The 24110-nt window shown below is 32.5% G+C and overlaps 1 protein-coding gene across 3 annotated transcripts; it reads right to left on the minus strand.

Moving 5' to 3' along the window:
- Positions 1-1344: 1344 nt before the first annotated feature.
- Positions 1345-23609, minus strand: LOC145304259 (uncharacterized). Of its 3 annotated transcripts, XR_013874043.1 has the most exons (26): positions 23463-23609; positions 23260-23365; positions 22663-22736; positions 22249-22308; positions 21646-21712; positions 20827-20876; positions 20393-20493; positions 20260-20320; positions 19862-19911; positions 19318-19414; positions 18961-19110; positions 18347-18583; positions 17726-17822; positions 17310-17393; positions 16291-16460; positions 15927-15995; positions 8201-8280; positions 5951-6066; positions 5722-5788; positions 5329-5428; positions 4636-4721; positions 3360-3407; positions 2859-3017; positions 2329-2435; positions 1789-2069; positions 1379-1522 (listed from the first exon to the last, which is right to left on the minus strand). XR_013874043.1 is itself a non-coding variant. In XM_080146108.1 (25 exons), the coding sequence occupies exons 1-25, from the start codon at positions 23604-23606 to the stop codon at positions 1942-1944; spliced, it is 2505 nt and encodes an 834-aa protein (XP_080002234.1). In that variant the 5' UTR covers positions 23607-23609; the 3' UTR covers positions 1345-1941. The 3 variants fall into 3 exon arrangements, 2 of the variants coding, with proteins under 2 accessions (XP_080002234.1, XP_080002233.1); XM_080146108.1 differs by having other exon boundaries at positions 1345-2069; positions 19862-19908; XM_080146107.1 differs by having other exon boundaries at positions 1345-2069.
- Positions 23610-24110: the final 501 nt, after the last annotated feature.

Genomic DNA, 24110 nt, shown 5'->3' on the forward strand with positions numbered 1-24110 from the left:
CCGCTAAATATTATGGGTGTAGCCACTATTTAATTTTAAAGAGTAGCTAGCTGCATTCTGAAAAAAATTGTGGTCAATCCATCAAATAAAGTCTAAATAAAGAATATTAATTTCATATTTGTGAGTAGATAATTATACTTACAATCAGAATGGAAATAAATTGGTTAAATTACCCTGCTTACATTTACAATCTGAAACACAAAGTAGGACAATGTTTGTCTGTCTGTTTGTTTGTACCGAAATATCTCGCTAACCGCTGAACCGATCGGGTTCTCCTTAACAGGGTAGCTTCTCATAGATCCCGGGAAGGTTTATAAATTTGGGGGAGGGTACCACCAACATACCCAGAGAAATCGACAAAACAAAAAAACGCCGCCCTGTGGACATTTTTTGCAATTAGCTAAAATCATAACTAGCACCATCTATCGTCGAAAATTTTTTTTTTTGGTAAATAGCTGATTTTAAAATAGATTGAAAAGAAACAATTTTACGTGTCCCTTGAGGCCTCTAGGGACGTAGCCGCTAGTCTATGGCACAGAGTAGGACAATGTATATCTGTCCTTCCAGAGGTAGAAGGATATAAAAAACTGAAATAAAACTGATTATCAATAATACAAATGCTAACAGGGAAAATCAAAAAGTGTACAGTGGAAAATTTATGAATAAATAAAATATTATTTTTTTGGAAAAACCTTGTATTTTATACCTATTGTTCTATATGAAGAATTTGTCCATTTTCATTAAAAAAATTTATTTAATTGACTAAAATTTAATTAAAGTTAGGACAAAAAAAACAGCGCAAACTACAGTACTTCCACGAAAAGGTAGTGCAATCAAAGTGTTGATTGTATGTTGCTTTACAAGGGTGTTTTGACAGAACAGGAAAATTGGTTTTTCTTAGTTAATCTCTGCTTATGTACCCGAAGTTACATAGTCTTAACAACCTCTCAACTTCCCCCTCTGGTTGTGTAAGAATGGAGATTATCGATACTTAATAGTCACGTACATAATATCTTTAAAACCATTATCTCATCTGCGGAGAGCATCATTCATTAGTGTTACTTAATTTGGGACACCTGTCATATTAGGCAAGGGTGAGGTAATAAAGAGTAGCTTCCATGAGACAATGGATCAAGTCATAATGTAATTGAACGTGGAGCTTGATAGACTTAGTGGCTATAAAGACTTCTTTGGTCTAAACACTAAGAAACACTGGCTACACACACACACACACACACGCACTCACAATCACACACACTCACATTCATTCACACACACTCACACAACCACGCCGTTAATTAAAAACAAATCTGACTTACCCAAAGCTATGTTTTTAGAATGTTATCTGAAAATCAAAGAGGACAATAAAATGCAGTTTAAATTAATAACGTTAATATTTAGATATATTTCATATTTTTGTTATAGTGATATACAAATAAATAAAGTTTAAGTAAATTATCACAGATAAAGTGTAGTAGAATCAAATGCATGAATATATAAGAGTATCAGGATTTCTGTCTGTCTGGTACCAAGGGATCTTGCTCAGCATGCACCGAACCGATATGGTTCTCCTTACTTTACAATCTAGCTTCTCATAGGTTCTTGGAAAGTTTATACATAACTATTTTTGGGGAGGGTATAATCACCCCCCAGAGAAATGTTCTCGAAAATATATTTTTACTTTTTCTTTTTCAAAACTAAAATTGAAAGTGGGGAGGGTCAACATCGACTGTGACCCCCCCCCCCCGTTCCCCAAGAGGTTTAGGGGCGAAGCTACCAGTATATTACCTATACTGTATGACTAAATAATAAGTACTTTTTTTTTACAAAAAAAATAATGTTTAATATTAAAACTAACAGAAAAAAAAAGTAAACAATATAAATTGAATTAAATCACTTAATGGTCACAGTTTGATAATATGGATACTTCAGTCACTTGATCTATTTTGATTTATCGTGAGTTCGTTCGTGTTTTCTAAAGCTGCTGAGATCCGCCATTTGTTTCCCGCACACATCACAAGAATATAACTTTTCACTTGTATGAGTCCGCATGTGCGTTGTTAGATCATCTAAAATAAAAAAAAGTTTACACATAATCCGTATATAAAAGTTGTAGGCTGTTTGAAGTTTTGTCTGTCTATAGTTACGGGGAGGGAGAGGACATTGAATTGTAAAATAAACAAATTCTATTATTCGTTGGCTAAAAAACTTACGGTGATTTAGTTTCAATTGTGATTGTTCTATACAATGCAATAATTTGTGCAAAAATACTTTGACGAGATTACCAGCGTTAGGATGCAATTGTCCTATATTTAAGAAAATACTTACACGAGTGTTTGAATTGTTTATCACAAGTTTGACATTGGAATGGCGTTAATGATCCGTTATGTTGACTAATATGATGGTTTAAGCTTGTCTGGGACGTAAAGGATTCTCTAAAATAAAACAAGGATAGTTTTCATCAAAACTGATGCCTTTTTGAAATGAAATAAATAGATAAGTGTCCTTTCATGTAAAGGCATGTGTGTGTTTGTAGCCATTGTTTCTTAGTGTTTTTCAAAAAGGCATAATAAATAAGACTAAAACGTGAGTCTTTAGAAGTTTGATTAAAAATATCACCATTTAGAAGATAAATGAATAGGTAGCTTATTTTAAACACAAGTTAGAATGGTAATAACTAATTATATTTTTGATAAACTTTTTTTGCTATTGAAACTGGAGGCTTCATATTTGGGGTATACAAGAGAATACAAAAAAAGCTAAAGTATCCTTATACTATTATACTTATAAGATGGCTTTAAATGCCCTTTTCATTACAAAATAGTATTATTTTAAACAAGATGGCATACTTAACTTACCCACAAAAGTTGCAACCAAAAGAGGAGTCGCCATGTTTTTCTTTGTGTTTGTGTAGGTTGTGAGGAACTTTGAAAGATTTGTTGCACTGATTACATGGATATAAAACAAATGGTTTGTGCTTTCCTTCGTGTCTTCGCAGTGACGACAGATCATTAAATCTAGAAGGTGACATGTATTAGTTTTCCAGTAGGGCTTCGAAACCGAGTACTATCCGCTGGATTAGAACAAGTTTTCAGCCATACTGAAAAATCATGTATTGCATCTTATTACAATTTTCCATTAATAGTAAAATAAAACTCATAAAATCTACAAACAAAAAAAAACAATTCTTTTGATATGAATGGTAACAATTACAAATGAATTTACACAACGAGGTTCTTGATAAACAATACCTACAGATTTTTTCGCTATTAAAAAAATATTAAAGGAAAGCTTTTCAAGAGCAAAATGCTCCGTCATTAACCATTTCCAAAAGTGTTAAAAGAAATTGAAGATTCAACCTTTGGTTGCACTCTTTACATTCATGTGGCTTCTCTCCAGTATGAATTCTTAACATAAAAATATGGATTAACACTAAGCCCATAAATTAAATATGCTACAATTTAAACAAGGATGACAACATCTATAAACAGCAAAGTACAAAAAATTAATTGGCAAACGGAAAAAGTAAATCAAGCAAATGCTCTGTGGGTCATAAAAAAAGACCACATGACCCATAGACTGACAGACAAAGTAAGTTGCATACTAGAGGCCCTTTCAAAAAAAATACCATATCAAATAAAAATAGTAATCTATCTTAAATAGCAGCAGAGAAATATATCAAATTGAAAACTAAAGCCTCTTGTCCTTTAATCTATGAACACAAAAATCCTTGGTAGGTAAGGTTAAGTAATGCTCATCGGATATTTTATCGTAAATTTCAGGTAGTGAATTTTTTTTTGAAAGTATAATGGACAGGACACACATGTGGACAAAATTAATTTTATAAAAGATACGACTTTTTCCAAGAATCTTCACGAAAAAAATCCTTATTTATCACTAAGCGCAGATAAACAGATCAATGGATTTATTATTAATTGGATGTTACAACATATTTTCATGTTCTCTAGTAAAGTGAAACTCGTAGCTGGTTAAATTAACTCCCTTTACCCCATCCCCTCCATTACTACTAGATAAACGAACTGACCCATAAAAGGTGTCCATGTGAGCAAACTAAATTGACGACAATTTTTTCCCTGTCATAATATCTAATAACAGATCTTATTTTACTCAATCAACTAACAACTGATAGTCAAATGAGTTGTAGATATGAATCGATAGTAGGGTTGGCAATCCGGATCCGGAATCCGCTTTTTAATAGCGGATTTCGGATTCTTAATTGGTAGGCTAAAATTAGCGTCTTGAGTTTTTTCTTTTAACTGCCTCTTTTTGAAGGCAAAGATTATCATCATTACATATAAATTAAATCTTTTAAAATCTGGTTTGATTATCGAAAGTGAACTATAGAGAACACCAAGAACATTAAGTTTTAGGACATAAGTAGCACTTAATTTAAAAAAAAATCCTTTTAAAATACTGCTAGAATCCGGAATCCGAATCCGCCAAAAAAAAGAATCCGGAATCCGCCATCTTTTTGACGGATTCTTTTAAGAATCCGGAATCCGCATCCGGCCCAAAAATTTGATGGATTGCCATCACTAATAGATAGTTGTAGATATTCATTAGTAGTGAGAGTTTCATTCTGCCCCCCCCCCCCCATCCCACCCCTCCTTGTACCTGATGTGTTTAGCAAGATCTGAAGCTCTCTCCCATGACTTGGAACAATATCCACAGGTATGCTTTCTTCTTCGGTCTGTGTGCTCCTACAAACAATTGTGTATCAAGGTATTTCTTCACAAAAAGGGTTATTTTTTAGTTTAATTCCGTTTGTAGCATTGTAGTCAAATGCTCTTATTAAGTCTAACTGTTCTTAATTTTTGACCATTTCATTTTGACTTAATAAGAGAATTTGTCTACAACAAAACACCAAACTTTAAGAAATTACCCTCTTTTGACAACTTTTCAGCTGCTTAAAAACGGCATATTCTAGGATTAGAATTGGCACAAAAATTCCAACAACAACCTGGAATGAAAAACAGGGTGCAATAAAAACGCGCTTAAGCAAAGTGTTTTTTTTTTGCGCTTACATTAAATTCTTATCAATATAATTTGAGTTGCAGGCCTCGCTAGTCTGGTTTTCTGGCCTAGAAAAACTTAGGTTAATACACAGCCAGCAGTTTAGCCATTAATAGTCTTTCAATAGGCACTTATTTTTAATACCATCCACATCAATCACTTTGTAATATTCAATTTTCTAAATGCTATCTAGATAACATTACTATAAATAAGTCTTGTTTTGGCCATATTGAATTTTAAATATTGAATAGTACAACTCATTTTATTACTTAAATATTCTAATTAAAATCTCACCAACATATGTTTCCACAGAGCTTCATTTGTTTTAAATCTTTGATTGCAGAAGTTACATTTGTATGGTCCCACTCCAGTGTGGTGTAATTTTTGGTGTCTTCTGAATATTTATTGCATCGTTTAATAGACAGCTTTCTGTAGATATTAAAATGAATAATTATAAGATTTACACCAGTTTTGTTATTCCCGAGGGGCCTGCTAACGAACTGGTATAAATTTTTAATTCTCATTTTATTATTCGTGGGTAGTTAAAGTTAAAGTTAAAAATATTTGAAAATCTGATGAAAATAGGTTAGGTAAGATGCAATAAAAAAAAACACAAAAACATATAGGTACCTACAGTACACAATGACATCCTTATGACTTTTAAAAGCATTATTTTTAAATGTTTACCTAAGAGTTCTAAGGTTTGCAAAAGTTATACCACAATTACAAATCATTTGATTACTTGTTCCTCCAACTGAAAATTATAAAAAATGAGTCGGGGGGAGGCCAGGGGTTACTTTCTATTCCAAAAATTACTAGCTGCAAAAAGCAGAACTTAAAGTATGAGTAAAGTTCTGATTTTCAATAATATAATTGATGTAATAAACCTGATGTTAACTTATTTAAAAATGTTAACCTGTTTCTGTCTGTCCATTTGGAGGTTGAACGTTGGCAAGATTATTTTGGTGCACCATTTGTCTATGGTTAGTTAGTGTCTCTTCTGAAGGGAATACCTTATCACACTCTCCACATCTGTAATACACAATATTATATTTGTCTATGGTTAGTTAGTGTCTCTTCTGAGGGGAATACCTTATCACACTCTCCACATCTGTAATACACAATATTATATTTGTCTATGGTTAGTTAGTGTCTCTTCTGAAGGGAATACCTTATCACACTCTCCACATCTGTAATACACAATATTATATTTGTCTATGGTTAGTTAGTGTCTCTTCTGAGGGGAATACCTTATCACACTCTCCACATCTGTAATACACAATATTATATTTGTCTATGGTTAGTTAGTGTCTCTTCTGAGGGGAATACCTTATCACACTCTCCACATCTGTAATACACAATATTATATTTGTCTATGGTTAGTTAGTGTCTCTTCTGAAGGGAATACCTTATCACACTCTCCACATCTGTAATAAACAATATTATATTTGTCTATGGTTAGTTAGTGTCTCTTCTGAGGGGAATACCTTATCACACTCTCCACATCTGTAATACAAAATATTATATTTGTCTATAGTTAGTTAGTGTCTCTTCTGAGGGGAATACCTTATCACACTCTCCACATCTGTAATACACAATATTATATTTGTCTATGGTTAGTTAGTGTCTCTTCTGAGGGGAATACCTTATCACACTCTCCACATCTGTAATACACAATATTATATTTGTCTATGGTTAGTTAGTGTCTCTTCTGAGGGGAATACCTTATCACACTCTCCACATCTGTAATACACAATATTATATTTGTCTATAGTTAGTTAGTGTCTCTTCTGAGGGGAATACCTTATCACACTCTCCACATCTGTAATACACAATATTATATTTGTCTATAGTTAGTTAGTGTCTCTTCTGAGGGGAATACCTTATCACACTCTCCACATCTGTAATACACAATATTATATTTGTCTATAGTTAGTTAGTGTCTCTTCTGAGGGGAATACCTTATCACACTCTCCACATCTGTAATACAAAATATTATATTTGTCTATAGTTAGTTAGTGTCTCTTCTGAGGGGAATACCTTATCACACTCTCCACATCTGTAATACACAATATTATATTTGTCTATAGTTAGTTAGTGTCTCTTCTGAGGGGAATACCTTATCACACTCTCCACATCTGTAATACACAATATTATATTTGTCTATAGTTAGTTAGTGTCTCTTCTGAGGGGAATACCTTATCACACTCCCCACATCTGTAATACACAATATTATATTTGTCTATAGTTAGTTAGTGTCTCTTCTGAGGGGAATACCTTATCACACTCTCCACATCTGTAATACACAATATTATATTTGTCTATGGTTAGTTAGTGTCTCTTCTGAGGGGAATACCTTATCACACTCTCCACATCTGTAATACACAATATTATATTTGTCTATGGTTAGTTAGTGTCTCTTCTGAGGGGAATACCTTATCACACTCTCCACATCTGTAATACACAATATTATATTTGTCTATAGTTAGTTAGTGTCTCTTCTGAGGGGAATACCTTATCACACTCCCCACATCTGTAATACACAATATTATATTTGTCTATAGTTAGTTAGTGTCTCTTCTGAGGGGAATACCTTATCACACTCTCCACATCTGTAATACACAATATTATATTTGTCTATGGTTAGTTAGTGTCTCTTCTGACTGAGGGGAATACCTTATCACACTCTCCACATCTGTAATACACAATATTATATTTGTCTATGGTTAGTTAGTGTCTCTTCTGACTGAGGGGAATACCTTATCACACTCTCCACATCTGTAATACACAATATTAATATACGAATATTAGCCTAATAGTAAGAACATTTTTTAAATCGAAGCTTCTATAATTAGAGTCGGTCCATCCGTCCAGCCGTACGTCACGAACAGTTAAAATTATCCGATTGATCTGATTTTTGGAATACTGATTCCTAGGACAACAATCAAGCCTTAAAAATGTAAGTATGTCCTCAAACAATATTCTGTAAGCAATATTTCAACACAATTTGTTACGATTTTTATATATTTATATTCTGATTATTCAGTTATGACACTCTACAAGTCTTCATGTTTGTTTGTCCTAAAGTTTCAGAGCTTTGCTTTTATGGATGTTGTCATCCTTTTTACCTAACGTTTATTCACCTAAACATTTGCATTTTTTTTACCTCAATTTATATATATATTTTAAAGTTTCCATTGGCGCCATCTCTGGGTGAGCTTTCTTTAGGTGTTCAGATAATTCTTCCTAAATTGTACATTTTTCTTAGAAAAATTTGACTTAGAGAATTTTTATTCTATGTAGTATCACAGCAACCCTAAGCTTAACTAAAGAGGACTATCAACGAACAAGAGCAAGTGATTCTAAGCATCTTCCAGCATAGACCTATAGTATTTTTTTAGTAAATATACTAGGTTTATGTTTAATATTTGCTTTATCGACTAAAAAGTTAGGTTTCACCATGGTTTTATATGAAAAAAAAACTTTGAAATGTTAAGCATTGTTTTGTGCAATATCATCGAATGTTTTGATGAGTTCAAACTGTTGTTTAAAAGCTTTGACACTAAAGTATATTATTGTGATTAAAAATGTATATTTAGAAACAGATTGGTAACGTTATACAGTAGAAATGACTCACCTAAGTGAGCTTGTAAGATTTCCTATGTATAAGTAGGCTAAGAGTTATCAGTTCTTGATTTCTAATAGTCAGATCTCGTAAGATCTCTACTATTATGATCAAGACAGATGTTCTTAGCATATGTCAGTCAGATCTTGTGAGATCTCTACTGAACATAATTATTTAACTTTTCAATGTAACCAAGCTGATCCAGGATAGTAATAAGCAGATGAAGAATGTAGTATGAGGAGGACATTTAACCCGCTTATAGCATGCTTATCTGAAAGCAGTATTCATCTTCTATACATTGTCTTCCGGGAGTTCGTAATCAATATGATCATGAGAGATTCAGAATAGTTTATTTAGTTAACATTATGCAAGTAATTGGAATCAATCATGAGATATAATTAGGACACCCCGGGGACATTCACAAGAAGAACACTACAATCAGATCCAGGTAGAGATAATGGAATCTGGGTAGAAGCATCAGTTGTCTGATTCAGATTCCTGAAATGAAATATCATTTAAGGAAGTTGTAATCTAACGTACCCCTTTTTTTTTTATTGAGCCCCTTCTTGATGGGAGTGTCCTACATTATTTTTTATTGTTTTTATGATTGTGCATATTCCTAGTGTTTAAAGAGCCTTTTTCTAAGTCTTGTTAGCTTAGATCTCTTTTCTGCTTTGATATATTTTCTAGGAGTAGAATGTCTATTCATCTCTAGACTTGGTGGTGAGGGTAGGAGTGATAAATCATATACTCTGCCATCCTGAAGTTTTTGAGTGTATGATGTCAAAGCTAGTGGTTCAGTATTAATCAATGGTTGAGGAAGTGGAAGATTTATCAAATCATATACTCTTCCTGGATTGATCTGGGTTGGAATTTCAGTGGGTGCAAGTTCAAGAAAATTGAATTCTGACTCACAATATGCATTATTGAAATAAGAGGGTGTTCCAGACAGATCATTTTTGTCCCAATCACTACTTTCAATAGGTTCTTCTATTTCAGTATCAGTTGTATCTGATATTTCACGTGTGTGGTCAATAGCAGCAGAAAGCAAAACCACTTTGGAATGTTGAGAGTATTCATTTCTGAGAGTTTCTATAGAATTATTCTTATTATAAAGTTTCTTTAGGCATTCAGTTCTAGCTTTTCTTGGGGGTCTATGATTAGGGGGTTTTTCTAGACTCCATGCTTCTTTGATCTTCTTTCTGACAATTTTTCTTTTGGGTATAGCTCCAGTTTGAGTGTCTGTATCTTCATCAGCTTCAATATTTCCATCATTGGAAATTGTATCATCATGATCTGTTATTTGTTCTGTCTGTGATTCAGTATCTTGTTCGGATATTGAATTTCCTAGTTCATCATTTAACAGAGAATTATTATACTCATCAGTTCCGGTAATAAATTCATCATCTGAGGAACTTTCTGCACTATGTTCTTCTTCAACATCTTGAGATTCATTTTCTGATATATCAGAAGTATCAGAGGTAATCTTCCTAAAAGGTGACCAAGTAGAAGTATTGAAGTTTCTAGTTTTCATATTTTCTTTAAAAACATCATCCTTTAGTATTGATTTTTGTTTATGATTCATAACTTTAAAGATGCTGTTGGGTTTGAAGACATATTCTTTGGCTCTTAATTGTGATTTTTTATTTTCAAAAAGATTTGTCAATTTTTGAGCTTTTAGGTCATTTCCAACAGTATTTGTGACAAGGAAAGTTTCTCGGACAGTGTGTTTTGATGGATTAGTTTTCAATTGAACAAGATCTCCTTTAACAAACTTAGCAGATGAGGATGTTGCATTATTGTTGTGTTTCATATTTGCTTCATTTCTAGTTGATGCTTGGTTTACTGATAATCTTTTGTCATCTATGTTTAGGTTATCATTGTTCACTTGATCTCGACAAAAAAGTATTTCACTTGCAGATAGATTGCCATTTCTTCTCATTCTGCTATTAAGGTTCATGACTGCTTTGGCTAAGATGTTGAAATCAATAGGCTCCTCTGAAGGTTGTAGCTTGGTAATTTCAGTTATCAACTCAGATATTGCTTTATCAACACAGCTATTACCATTCTTGTTGTGAGGATCAGAAAGTTCTATACTGATTTTTAAGTCTGTGAGCTTTACATCTTTGGATGCTAGGGATTGAAAGCCTGATGCATTGTCAGTTCTTACAATGACTTGTTCAGTATTTCTTATGGGCTGAATAATGTTGATAATGGCATTTCTTAGTGTTTCCTTGTCTTCTTTGTCAATGAATGTAGCAGTAACAAATGACGAGAACATATCTCTAGCAACAATAATTTTCTGCTTGGCCCTTCTCATTATATCAACACCAAAATGTGTGCCTGGATGTTCTGCTGTAGTAGTGTTAGTATGAATTTGAAATGATTTGGGTATCTTCATAGCAGCTTGACAAAGTTGACAGTTTAAGTATATGTTGTCAATGGCAGAGATCATTCCTGTAGCAAAAAAATATCTATTGATAATATTAATCAACTGTGCTTTGGCAGGATGGTGAAATTTTTGATGTACCTGTGTAACAATGGTTTCAACAAATTCAGAGGGTATAACAATTCTTTCAGTCTTATTTGTAGTCAGAGGTATGTTGCCATTTACTATGAGTAATCCATCTTTGGCAATAGATGCTTTTGATACATATTTTCTGACATTGTTAAACATTTTACCTGGTTTTTTGGAAGGATTTTGACCAGTTTGTAAACATTTGATTGCCTGTTTACATGCTGGGTCTTTCTCTTGGATGTTTATCCATGCATTTCTATTGAGAAAAGACATCATCGATTTGTCATTACCAGTGGTGGGGAGAGCATTCAATTTAACATCAATAATAGTTTCAGCTGTATATTGAATGAATGTACATATTTGGCAATGTTCTGTATTGCATGCAGTAGCAGTTCTTGATTGAAAATCTCCAGCAGCATTGTGACCTGATTTACCTGAGATGTGTTGGATTTCATAATTAATTTTGCTCAGGCCATTTAGGAAGGTTTGAATTCTAGGTGACAAGCTAAAGTTTCCTTTCTCAATTTTCTTTGCTGCATCTACAACTGGTTTACTATCAGGACAGATAATGACAGGTTTATCTGATTGCTTTATAAACTCATAAAATGCTTCAATTGATGTGCCAAGAGCAACTGCTTCTAATTCACATGGATACCATTTTACCATGTGAGGCTTTAACTTTACAGAGTAGTATTTAACAACCTTTATTTCTCCTTTGGGAGTTCTAGCCTGTAGGACCATTCCTACAGCTGGTGGTGTTCTGGCACCATCACACATGATAATTAGCTGGTCATGTCTGTTTGGCAAGTATAAGTCTTTCATATGACTGATTTGATCCTGTGCATGTTTAAATGCTTTGATATAATCTTCTGTCCACTTAATTTCATCTTTGCTGTCTCTGGATCCAACAAATTGATCAAATTTGTCTAGATGAATTGTCAGGTTTGGCGTGCAATCAATGAAAGTTTTATACAGTCCAATCCAAGATCTTATGTCTTTAACAGATTTCAGATCTTCATACTTTATATTTTCCAAAGCAAGTTTTCTATGGGGAGATGGAGACAAATACCCACCTTCTTTCCATTGCCAGGAAAGAATATCTACTTTGCTAGGAAAGATAATTGTTTTCTCAGGAGAAATCTTCATATTGTTCTTCTGAAGTGTCTGCATAATGAGACTCCAATTATCAATAGCTTCATCTATGTCATTTCCACCTGCAAATATATCATCTGCAATTTTAACACATCTACCATTCTTTAGGTGATCATGTAGAATTTTGGCAAGTAACTCATCTTGCTCTTCTGTTTGTCCAACAAGTCCTTGAATAGATCGTTTGAAATAACGAATGCCTCCATAAGGAGTTTGAATTGCACACCAAGGATAGGCAGAAGAATGAAGTTTGTTTTGAAAAAATCCTTGGAAGAGATCAGATTTGATAATGTACTTCCATTTTGATAATGCTGCATAAACTTCATTAGGTTTGGTAACTTTAGTAGGTATATTTTTCAAATATTTACTAAGTTCAGTTGTGTTTACAACAAGGCGGACATCTGATGGTGTTAACTGATTAGGTGACTTGTCTTTGGCTTTTTGTTTCTTACGCAGAAAGCAAGGGCTTACATGTTGAATGACAACATCATCTTCCTGAGGAATTCCTAATACACCATCATTGGTAAGCTTATCACACACTTCTTGGAGAAGGTAGTTGAGATTGGAGTTGTAATTTGGACAAATTACTTTCTTTGAGATAGGTTTCTCCTGATTAGCCCAATTCAGGTTGCAGTAATGTTTTCCTGATGCCTGATTGTATCCGCCAGAGAGATCTTTGTTAAAGATTTCTTTGTATTTGTCTATATTGTACAAAAGTTTAGACTTTTGTACATTGTTTAGGAGTTTGTAGTTGATATCAAGATCTTCAACTTTGAAATTTGGTGATTTACCAGTGTCATAAGACCTTTCATATTCTTGAGATGGTTTTACTGTTGTACATTGTTCTGTTGTAGATACAATTTGAAGTTGATGTTGTTTACCTTTCAGGTGAACAGGCTTGCTTGATTCATTGTTAATTTCAACTTTACCATTTTTAACAATGCAAAGTTGTGGAGTAGGCCAATGTTTTAAAGAATTTTCAAGTCTTGGTTCAACTATGATTTGCTTTCCATCTTCAAGGGGAACATTAACAGAAACAGATTGATTCTGTAGCAAAACTTGTGGCATAACAGCTGATACTTGTATGTTGTTGATTTGTGTTGGTAACCTTACATTTCTGTTGGTTTCTGGTACAATATATTTATTATGAACAGTGATAGTTTTGTTTACTATGCTTTGTTCAATATTGTTATCTTTGAAAAAATTATTACCACCAATTGCATCTGTATGTAATTCAGTAATAACTAGAGCTCTATAATTCACTCTCCAGTTGTTTCTAGAAAATGTTTCATTAACTTCTCCTACAGACTTGAGGATAGTTTTATCATCAGCCAACTTAGCAAGTTGTGAGTTTGGAAGAATTTTCCACTTCATTTTTTTTCACAAAATCTAATTTAGCACATGATACCCAGCAACCTGAGTCTAGATCAATATGCACAATTTTATTTTCCTGAAAAAGAGTTAATATTTGTGATGGTACAGGGTTGATGTAAGAGATTTTAAAATCAAAAATGATATTTTCCTGATTTTGTTGGTATTCATCAGCTTCAGCTGTATCATTACCATATCCATGAAGCATGGCTAGGTCATCAAGATCATCTTGTTGTGTTATGACAGGAGCTATTCTGCCAATTTTCTGCTCAAGAGCAGATTTGTCTTTAGCTGAGAGTGAAGGACAATCAAGATCACCAATTTCATGACTGGTTACTTGATCTCTTGACTTGCGGGTTAAATGACAAAGTCTGCAAAACTTGCTACCTAATTGTCTAGGTTGTCCATAGTTTTGCTTTGGTTTTCCAAACTTGGAATGTGAAGCTTTGGATTTGTTGAATGACATCCAGTTGAGTTAAGTTTCAACTGATTCTAAGTCTTCAAGCATTTTAGAGACGTTGGTAAGAATATCTTGCTTAAAATCCATTAGAAACTTGTTTTCTTCCATTCTAGGGCCATAAACTTCTCTAACTTTGAGTGGAAGTCTACAGTCAATCAATTGCAAAACAGAGAGTAAGATATGGTCTTCAAATGTTGGTGTTAGTGCTTCAGGGGACCGCAACAACAAGTTATTTTTCCACTTGACTGTAGTTCCCTTTGGTTTAAGATTTTCCATAATCTTAGACCTATAGGCATTGTAGACTGATGTTGCACTCATGGTAGTTGCATCAAATTTAATGTCAACAATGTTCAGAAAATCTTTTCCTACATGAACTATCTGATAGATATTTTTCAGTTCAGTCCAAATCCATTCAAAGCTAGTGGATTGTTCTATGACTGTCATGTAGTGATCTTTATAACAGCATCCAGCAGTAATAGTGATGAAGTTGTTCAGCTGTTTTCTTCGTTTTGGTAGATCAAGATCTGTGTCCGGAAGAACAGCAACTAAAATTATTTGTTTATTAGTTTCAGAAGCTTCCCAGGTTGAATAAGGGCCATCATCACAGAACTTCTCAAAATTATCATCTTGAGAAAGATAATTTAGGATTTCATTTTTCCAGGTGTTGAGATCTATATCAGTGATCCCTTCTCTGGGGAGTCTCTCTGGCTTGCTAATTTTTATTTTACTCATTTTCACTTGAAAGAGGTTGCGTATATATCTTTTCTATTTCTTCGTTGAAGGATAGATGGGGGCTGGTTCAGAGTTTAGTTCGCTGCCACCACGTTATACAGTAGAAATGACTCACCTAAGTGAGCTTGTAAGATTTCCTATGTATAAGTAGGCTAAGAGTTATCAGTTCTTGATTTCTAATAGTCAGATCTCGTAAGATCTCTACTATTATGATCAAGACAGATGTTCTTAGCATATGTCAGTCAGATCTCGTGAGATCTCTACTGAACATAATTATTTAACTTTTCAATGTAACCAAGCTGATCCAGGATAGTAATAAGCAGATGAAGAATGTAGTATGAGGAGGACATTTAACCCGCTTATAGCATGCTTATCTGAAAGCAGTATTCATCTTCTATACATTGTCTTCCGGGAGTTCGTAATCAATATGATCATGAGAGATTCAGAATAGTTTATTTAGTTAACATTATGCAAGTAATTGGAATCAATCATGAGATATAATTAGGACACCCCGGGGACATTCACAAGAAGAACACTACAATCAGATCCAGGTAGAGATAATGGAATCTGGGTAGAAGCATCAGTTGTCTGATTCAGATTCCTGAAATGAAATATCATTTAAGGAAGTTGTAATCTAACGTAACTTATAAACAGTTTAATTAATGTACTTTTGCAATTTACAACATTTGATGCTTTTTTGCAGTGTTATTTTATTTTGTCCTTTGAACTCAACAAAGCATTTGATGATATTGTTTTAAAAAAAGCTTTACATTTCTATGTTTTTTTCATATAAAACCATTGTGAAACCTAACTAAAGCAGGAAGAAAATTTAAGAATATTTGGTAAATATAATATTTAGGTAAGTGTTACTTAAGTTTTAAACATTCTATATGTTAAATACTTTAAACTGAAGTCTGCTGCTAGTGAGTATGTTAACTGTAACTAACTAAAGATAGAACTCGAAAAGATGGACTTTAGTCATTGAATAGTTGTAATTTCAGCATTTCAATATATTTTTCAAAATTTGTATTACTTACTGGTGTATTGAAAGGTTCATTACAAAGAAAACAGAGACTCCATTTATCTTTTTTTGATGGTGATGATTTCTAGAAAAGAAAAAATATATTTAATTGGAGTAAATAAACAGCAATTTATTATATAAAACTAATAATATGCATAATTGAAGATGAAAAAAGGTTAAATCACAAAAACTTGTTAAAAAACTAAAAAAAATAAAGGTTCTCATTTTAAATTAATAAAAATGAAAAAAGTTGCTTTAAAAAAGTTTTCTTTTAGACGCTCTGTGTGTTGAAATCTAAGAAGAAATGTTTCAATTATCAAATAATAAAGGATTTAAATTAAAAAATAATGTACCTAAAGTTTTTTTTGATCCAACAATACCTGTTCATGAATTTCCATATGTCTTTTCAGATTTCTCTTGAAAGTAAAGCCCTTGCTGCATATATTACATTTATTTTCTTTAGGATTTGTATGTGTCAACATGTGGTGGCGCAGGTTGTTGGGTAGCTTGAACTTTTTACTGCAGGTTAAGCATTTGAAACCGTATTCATCTATGATAAAAAAAAAACGTGACAATGACCAAAAATGAAAAAAGTGTAAGGAAACTATGCAACGACGAGTGCAAGTGATTTTATCAAGGATCTAAAGGGATAAGACAATGGTCAATAAATGATGTACATCCCCAATAATGATGATGCACAAAATTACCCTTCTGAGGCGTAAAATTAGTGGCCGAAACATTAGAACACTCAACTTACTTAATAAGAAATGTTATTATAAAACTTTGAGTACTAGTGTAATAAAAAGCCCAATGTCTCCACTTTCTCTCTTGATTTTAAGCACCTTCTTCCATCAGTGATATAAAGGTTTTTTGTTTGTTACATTTTAGATTTTGTTAATAAGTATAGTTAAACTAATTTCTTATTTTAGATTTTTTAAAAAACTAGGTATAAAAAAAATTTTCAGGGGGCTGGAATTTTTTTTTTTTTTGGGGGGGGGAGGGGTGCCCACCCCCCTCATTTTTGATTTTAGTTAAAAAAATGTAAAATTTTTTTTTTTTTGGGGGGTGGGGGATATTTTACATTTTTGGGGGGGTTGGGGGTGTCCCTCCCCCCAAGAAAATAGTTATAAACCTTCCCGGGAACTATGATAAGCTATCCTGTTAAGGAGAACCCGATCGGTTCAGCGGTAAGCAAGGTTCTTCGGTACAAACAAACACACAAACATCCTGTTACTTTAGTATAAGGATAGTATTCTATAATTTTTGTCGTGATTTTTTTTCACGTTTAGTCATTTTGAATTGAACATACCATTTAGTAATAATGGGCGTCTGGGATTTCTAACGAGCTATTTAGTTAGGTATTACATTTAAATTTCAACTATAAAAGCTCAGATGTTACCTTGATGAATTTTTAAGTGTTTGCTCAGAGCAGAATTATCCGTGAATTTCTTATCACAAGTTGTACATGGGTAGGGCCGTTCTCCTGAAACATTATGATAATGTATTACCTTTAAAACAGTTTTAAAGACGGTTTGTAGCAGTTGCAAAATTAAAATAATGTATTTCGCAACTCATTTTTATTTACGTTTCTCTTATATTCGGTATGTAAAACAAAAAGTTTACTTATTTCACTAAAACTTATATCAATTTTTAAAAATAATTGGGTAGCTTTTCTCCTATTGCCTTATTGCCTAACCCTGCGGGGCAATCACCTAATTTAACTTAACCTAACCTAAAATAATCTTTCAAAAGCTAGTGTGAAAATACGACGAATACCGCAACTTTGTTTCCTTCACATGACCCAAATAATTAAACCTGTATGAATTCTTTTATGTATTTTGAGTTGATTTGCTCTTGTAAATGTCTTCATGCATATATCACATTTATTTGTAGAAGTATTTACAGCTTCGGCCTAAAAAATAAAAATATTTAGTTTATGCAAAAAGATGTTATCAAACACTTTAGTTACGTCTAAGGTACACAAATAAAACATTCTTAAATACAATATTAATTATCAAAAAAGGCAGGTTATAAAGGCAACAATCAGATTTATACTTAATGTTGAATTAATTTTTGTTAAATATGATAAAATTTGGTACCCAGTCGAGCACTCATAAGCCCCCCCCCCCCCTCTTATTTTTGAAATATGTTGAAAGAAAGGGGGACTATTTTTTTGTTATTTTGTTTTTGACTTTAGGTCAGATTAGGTTAGGTAATATTGGGAACTCTACTGGGTAGCCCCGTATGGGTTAGGCCACCGCAGTAGTTAGGCATTGGAAAACAACTTCCCCATTTTCTCAACAGGAACTTTGTAAGAAAAGTTAATTGACCTATGATTTTTAAATAAAATTATTCATTGACAAATGTAATTCATTAGGCAGAAGATTTTTAATTTTCTAGGGATTTAAAATTCAATGATTTAGAAATTTCACTTACTTGGATTTCTTTAGCTGTTGGGGATCCTTCATTTTGATTATCTGCCTCTGTGGTTGTAGCTGTAGCTGTTGTAAAAATATTTTCAGTTGTCTCTGAGCTAGTTGTCTGTTGGGTGGTTGGGAATACATTTTGTGATGCATCCACATTTATGGGTGACGAAAAAAACATGCTTTTAGAAGTGCTAAAATTTGTTGGTTCTGCGGGGGTTATGTCTTCTTGGTTCAATGTTTTTAACTCCTGAAATAGTTTTTTTTACCATTCTTAAGTGTCTAATTGAGAAAGAAATGCACAAAAATCCAAAAAACTACAGAGAATCAATGAGTAAAGCTAAATTGTTTAAGAAAAATAGCCTCTATGAGTCAATATTCTACATTAAATATGAATGGCATTCTTTTACAAAAAATCAAAAAAATTTATGAAGAATTTTTTTTTCGACTGACATATTTTATCAAAAATCAGAACCTATCAGGTCTACTTAGATTTTTAGCTTCTTAAAAGACAAAGCTTCCCTTAAAAACTAAAATAAAACTACCACAGTTGCAATTTACCTATTGCTAAACAAACATCTTTTTTTTGCAAAATGGTCAAAAAGTAATAAAATGGAAATTTTTAACCTTCGTATTAAAAAGTTCAGATATGCTGATGTCTTGTTCTGGTTGTGGCTTGTCCTTGTTACTGATTCCTGGAGCTGTATTATCCAGCGGGTCATCTCTTGGGTCTGGGGACTGGATTGGAGTCTCTAGGTCACCAGCTTCCACTTCAATCTATACAAAAGCAAGAATAAATATCCTACTATTTAAAGTAGAATGTTTTTTCTGTGTAGTTTAAGATTCTAAAAACTTCTAAACCGTTTAAAAGTTTATACCTAGTCTCCCAAACCATTTTGAAAAATCTCTATGGAGAACATTTACGAGGTAATTCTATGACCAATATTGCTGGTAACTATTCCGCTTAATTTATTTTAAACGTACCTCATGGAAGCCATCAATGATGATTCTAGTTTGTGTATCATCAAAAGTGTCATCAAAAACAGTCCGGAACAATGAGATGTTTTCATGGGGTATGTCACTGAACATAAATTTTTTTAATAGAGAGAGGTGGTTATGATTTTCTTTAAAATCAATTCAGAGGAACGTTAGCTTTGCTGCCACTTAAAAGTAGTTCAATGCAAAAACTTAAGATTCGGATGAAAAGACTTCATTTCTCACTGTTAAATATCAAAGAACACTCATGCATGTAAAGTCATTTTTGCTGAATTCCTTTGTGATGTATTTAAAAATGTTGGACATCTTTATTATTTATGCATAGAAAATGATTTAGAACCTTTAACTATTGGAAGGTGCATAGTCCCATCTGTTTTAGAAACTAAAGGGTGATCTTGCCTTGTAGGGCAAAAACTACAATATCTTTTAAGAAAACAATTACATTTTTTAAAGGAGAAAAACTACATGCAATAAACAAAGGATTTTTAAAATGTACTTAAATAATATTTTTTTATATCAATAATAAATGTACCTTTGGTCATTATGTGAAAGCACGGATGCAGATCTAATAATTCTTGATGACTGTTAAAAAACACATTACTATTTGACGCCCTAACATTTAAAAATCAATTATAAAAACATGATTAAATTACTTTTAGAAATTTTAAAATCTCTAAGAATACAGATATAAAATATTTAAATTGTAAGAATGTGCAAAGACTTTCAAGGAGGGGGGTTAAAGTGGGGATTACCCCCCCAAAATTTTTTACCCCGGGGGTAAATTTTAGGGGGGGTAAACAAAATTTACCCCTGCCAACAGATGTCAGAGGGGGTAATTACCCCCCCCCAAAGCAAATTTTAAAAAAAATTACCCTTCCCCCCCCCCCAAAAAAAAAAAAAGCTTGGACGCCCCTGGGTATGTGTTATTTCCTGTAAATGTAAATCTGAGTCATTTGCTTTATCTCCACAGTTTGATGTATCCTTTAAAGACCTTAAAACAAAGAAATTATTTAAAAGAGTATTAGAGAAAATATAAAAATTCATATTTTTTTTGTTATTTCACCTGTTAGAGTTGTTTGCAGCTACTTCTTTTGCAGTTCCTGGTAAAATCCTGTTTCCAATAGATTCTCCGCCGGGTAAATTTGATCTTTCCAGAAGGTCCAACTAGAATTTAATGGATTGTTTTAAAGTATGATTAAAAGAAACCATATCCTCTTAATTAAAACTTATTAAGATATGGTAAACTAGATGCTAGTTAGAAAATAGCCTAAAACCAACCACAGATATTTATAATTCTTCTTTGAATAGTGCAATTCATTTGAAGCAGCAATTTCCAAGATGATAAGCTTTAGACAAAAAAAATCACTACTTTGTATTATAGTAAAATGAAATACCTAAAGTATTTAGACTAGTAGACTAGACATCCTGTTTACAAAAAAAAATACAACTGGCACTTAATACAAAAAAAACCTTAAAATATGAATCTACAACTATTACCTGATATTGTAAATAACCTAATTGAAGATTATCTGCAATTCTTCTTAGTTCTAAAAATATAAACATTTTCTATGGCATATTATATACAAAAAAGGCTGATCATGATTTTAGTATCTTACTAAAACCATACATTATAAGTGCTAATATGCAATACATCAAAGCGATTGCGTCCGGTAGAAGCAAAGATTTTTTAAATCTACTGCAGTTCACGGTAAGATATTGCTGGTAAGCAATATTTCCAAAAATCCATGAATTTTAAAGGCTGCTAGCACATCATGCCCGCACACTGTTTTAAGCGGCATAAGAAGGCCTACAAATAATCTGGAATAGCCATAAATCAATATTGCATAATTATCTCGCAGTGCAGAGAAATGCGCAAAAAAGACCTATTTTACGCGTTTTTTCTTCAGTAAAGCTTTCCCTGTGCATAATTGGATCTTGGCTATTTCAGATTATTTGTAGGCCTTCTTATGCCGCTTAAAATGGTGTGCGGGCATGAGCTGTACGTTCAGCCGTTTGGCAGTTAGCAGCCTTTAAAATTCATAGATTTTTGAAAATATTGCTTACCAGCAATATTTTACCGTCAACTGCAGTAGATCCGATTTTTTAAACAATAAGTTAAAATAACAGAAGTATAATATGAGAGAGAGAGAGGGAGATTCATACTAGAGGAGAGGGAGAGAGAGAAATCGGAAAAGGAGGAGAGAGATCAAAGAACAGGGAAAAAAGCGCTAGAAAATTACAAAAACACATTATAAGACACTTTGAGTAGCTTTGTTTTGAAAAATATGGAAAAATTTGAAACTAAAATGTTGTCACCTGGTAAATCTGACTCTGTATAAACAAGGTCTCCAGTATATAGGAAATGTATGGCACGACTAACAATCTAAATAATTGGCATTGTTTAAAGAGATGCTCATATAAATTTTTTAAAAAATTAAGAGCAGAAAAAATAAACTTTTAAACATTTTCAGTTCAAGTATAAGAGAATATTCCAACGAAGCCGAGTAAAGTAATAGTCAGTAAATCACGGAAGCACATGTAATATGAGTAAATTGTAGAGCAGTAGCTTTTATAATTTCATCCATACATCAACAATGTTAGTTATCAAAGTCTGTTAAATGCTTTCTTTTAGTCAAACAAACACTAATAGACTACTTTCTGGAAGGAAGATTCCTTGAGTTGTGTGTCTTAAGGTTTTAGCAAATAGTTTTAATCTACAGAAGATTTTGTACATCATTGTGGATGTACATCAATTCTTTGTTCATTGTCTTATCCCTTAAGATCTCCGACTATTTTGATTCTAATTTTTGGGCAAGTCAAAACTGATTAATATTATTCTGAGACATTGAATAACTTAAATTTTTTGTTGTTGTTTTGACTTCTTGAATCATTAAAGGTAAAATGTTTTTTTGTACATACCTGGGGTGAAAATTCTAGAAGATACAGCCTTATCCTTTCTCTGCTTGTGTCCATATTTATCTAAAAATTAAATCTTAAAAAATAACTTAAAATGTTATGGAATGACAAGGGTTTAACTCTAGTGATAATTAATATTAGTTATAAGTTAAAAACAGTTATAAGGATATTCTGCAAGATAGAATTGTATCCCAATAAATTTTGTAAAGTATACTATCTTATTTATAAAAAGTAGTTGGTTACTGTTTCTTTGAGTAGGTAAAGTCCACAATTTTATTTTAGTTCCAAGTCAGTTTTTAGGCTATTTGATTGGGAAAGGAAGTAAGTCAACTTTAGAGTTGTAGATCCAGGGATATCAATTTATGTAGCTTAAAGAATTTACTTAATTTGTTGTAACATATTTTAAAAATGATTAACCTGAGCTTGAGCAATCATATGGCTGCAGAGTTTAGAATGTACTGCCAGTACAATGGAGTGCAGAGGAATTGTCATCCTATTTCATTCATTGATATTTTATTTCAATTGCCATATCAAATAATAAATATTATCCAACATTTCTAGGATTTTATTAAAGCATGTTTCCAAGAAACTAAATTTTTAAGTCAGAAAAGAAGGATTAGTTATAGTATTTTCTTCACTTTTAAAATTTTTTTTTTAAAATGATAGCTGTCCCTGGCTTGGAACCCCATGGCAAAGTAAGATTATGAAGGCTGACATAGGAGGTTTTAGAATTTGTAATGGGGTAATTCTTGTTGTTGGGGATATAATGGGTTCGAATCTTGGTCTAAATCGCGTCATAACTAAAGACGTTAGTTGTACCTACCGCTACTATTTCAGAAGCGCGAAATTAATAGTAAGAAGAGGGGGAATGCCTTGGCCCAGAAAAGAAACAACTCATTACCAAGCACAATTAAAAGGTCATACAATGAAAAACTAATTTTTCTGCAATAGAATTGATATTAGTGGCATTATCGACCTAACTAATAATATTAAATTGAAAATATAGAAATTAATTCCTGTCAAGAATAATTTCTAAATCAATCTGTACACCAAGCCTCCACATTTCTTGGATATTTAGGCGGGCATTGGATTTTAACCATACTCGTTCACTTGTTACTTCCTAAAGTAAATAAATATTAGAATGTATTTAGACTTAAAAAAAAAAATATTAAATACAGAAAAACTTATTTTAGGAAACTTAATGTTAACATCCTTACCGCAATCGCATGAAAAGTGCCAGTATGAAGTAAGGAGATAAAAATAGCTTCTGCATGGTTCATAGGGTCTTCATTGTGAGGCATCTCTGTGGATATTGGCTTAGCTGGTCCAATAGCATCATTCAGAGTCTGTGATTGGTCCATGTTTACATTCGGAGATTTTTGTTGGTCCAATTTAGAACTCCGTAGATTTTATAAATTATAATCTATTGAGCAGCTGAGAAGTTCAAATTCAGCAACTTTATTGGTTGTTCTTATATTCATTTTATTTCTGTAACAAATATTTTAACAAAAATAGCAGGTATTTTAAATAGCATACCTAGAGAAACATAATTTGTATCATATATTATTTACTTGTCTTATATTAATATTAATTCTGTGAGTTTTAATATAATCCATTATAAAATTATTATTATCTTTTCTATTATCACAATATAAACTTGTATCGTCAATTTTGGCTTTCTTTGTTTGTTTTGATGTATCTATTATTATATCACTTTCTTTAGTTTCGTTTTCAATATTTTCACTAGAGTTATCTTGAATAGCATTTATGATTGGTTCAACTGACTCGGATTGAATCATAATTCTAAATTAGATTTTGACATTTTAATTGTCTGTAAAAATTTTAGGTAATGGAAGTTCTACTTA

The sequence above is a fragment of the Acartia tonsa genome, chromosome 13 (assembly GCF_053477335.1).
Source record: "Acartia tonsa isolate MP-2025a chromosome 13, ASM5347733v1, whole genome shotgun sequence".
NCBI classification, from domain to species: domain Eukaryota; kingdom Metazoa; phylum Arthropoda; class Copepoda; order Calanoida; family Acartiidae; genus Acartia; species Acartia tonsa.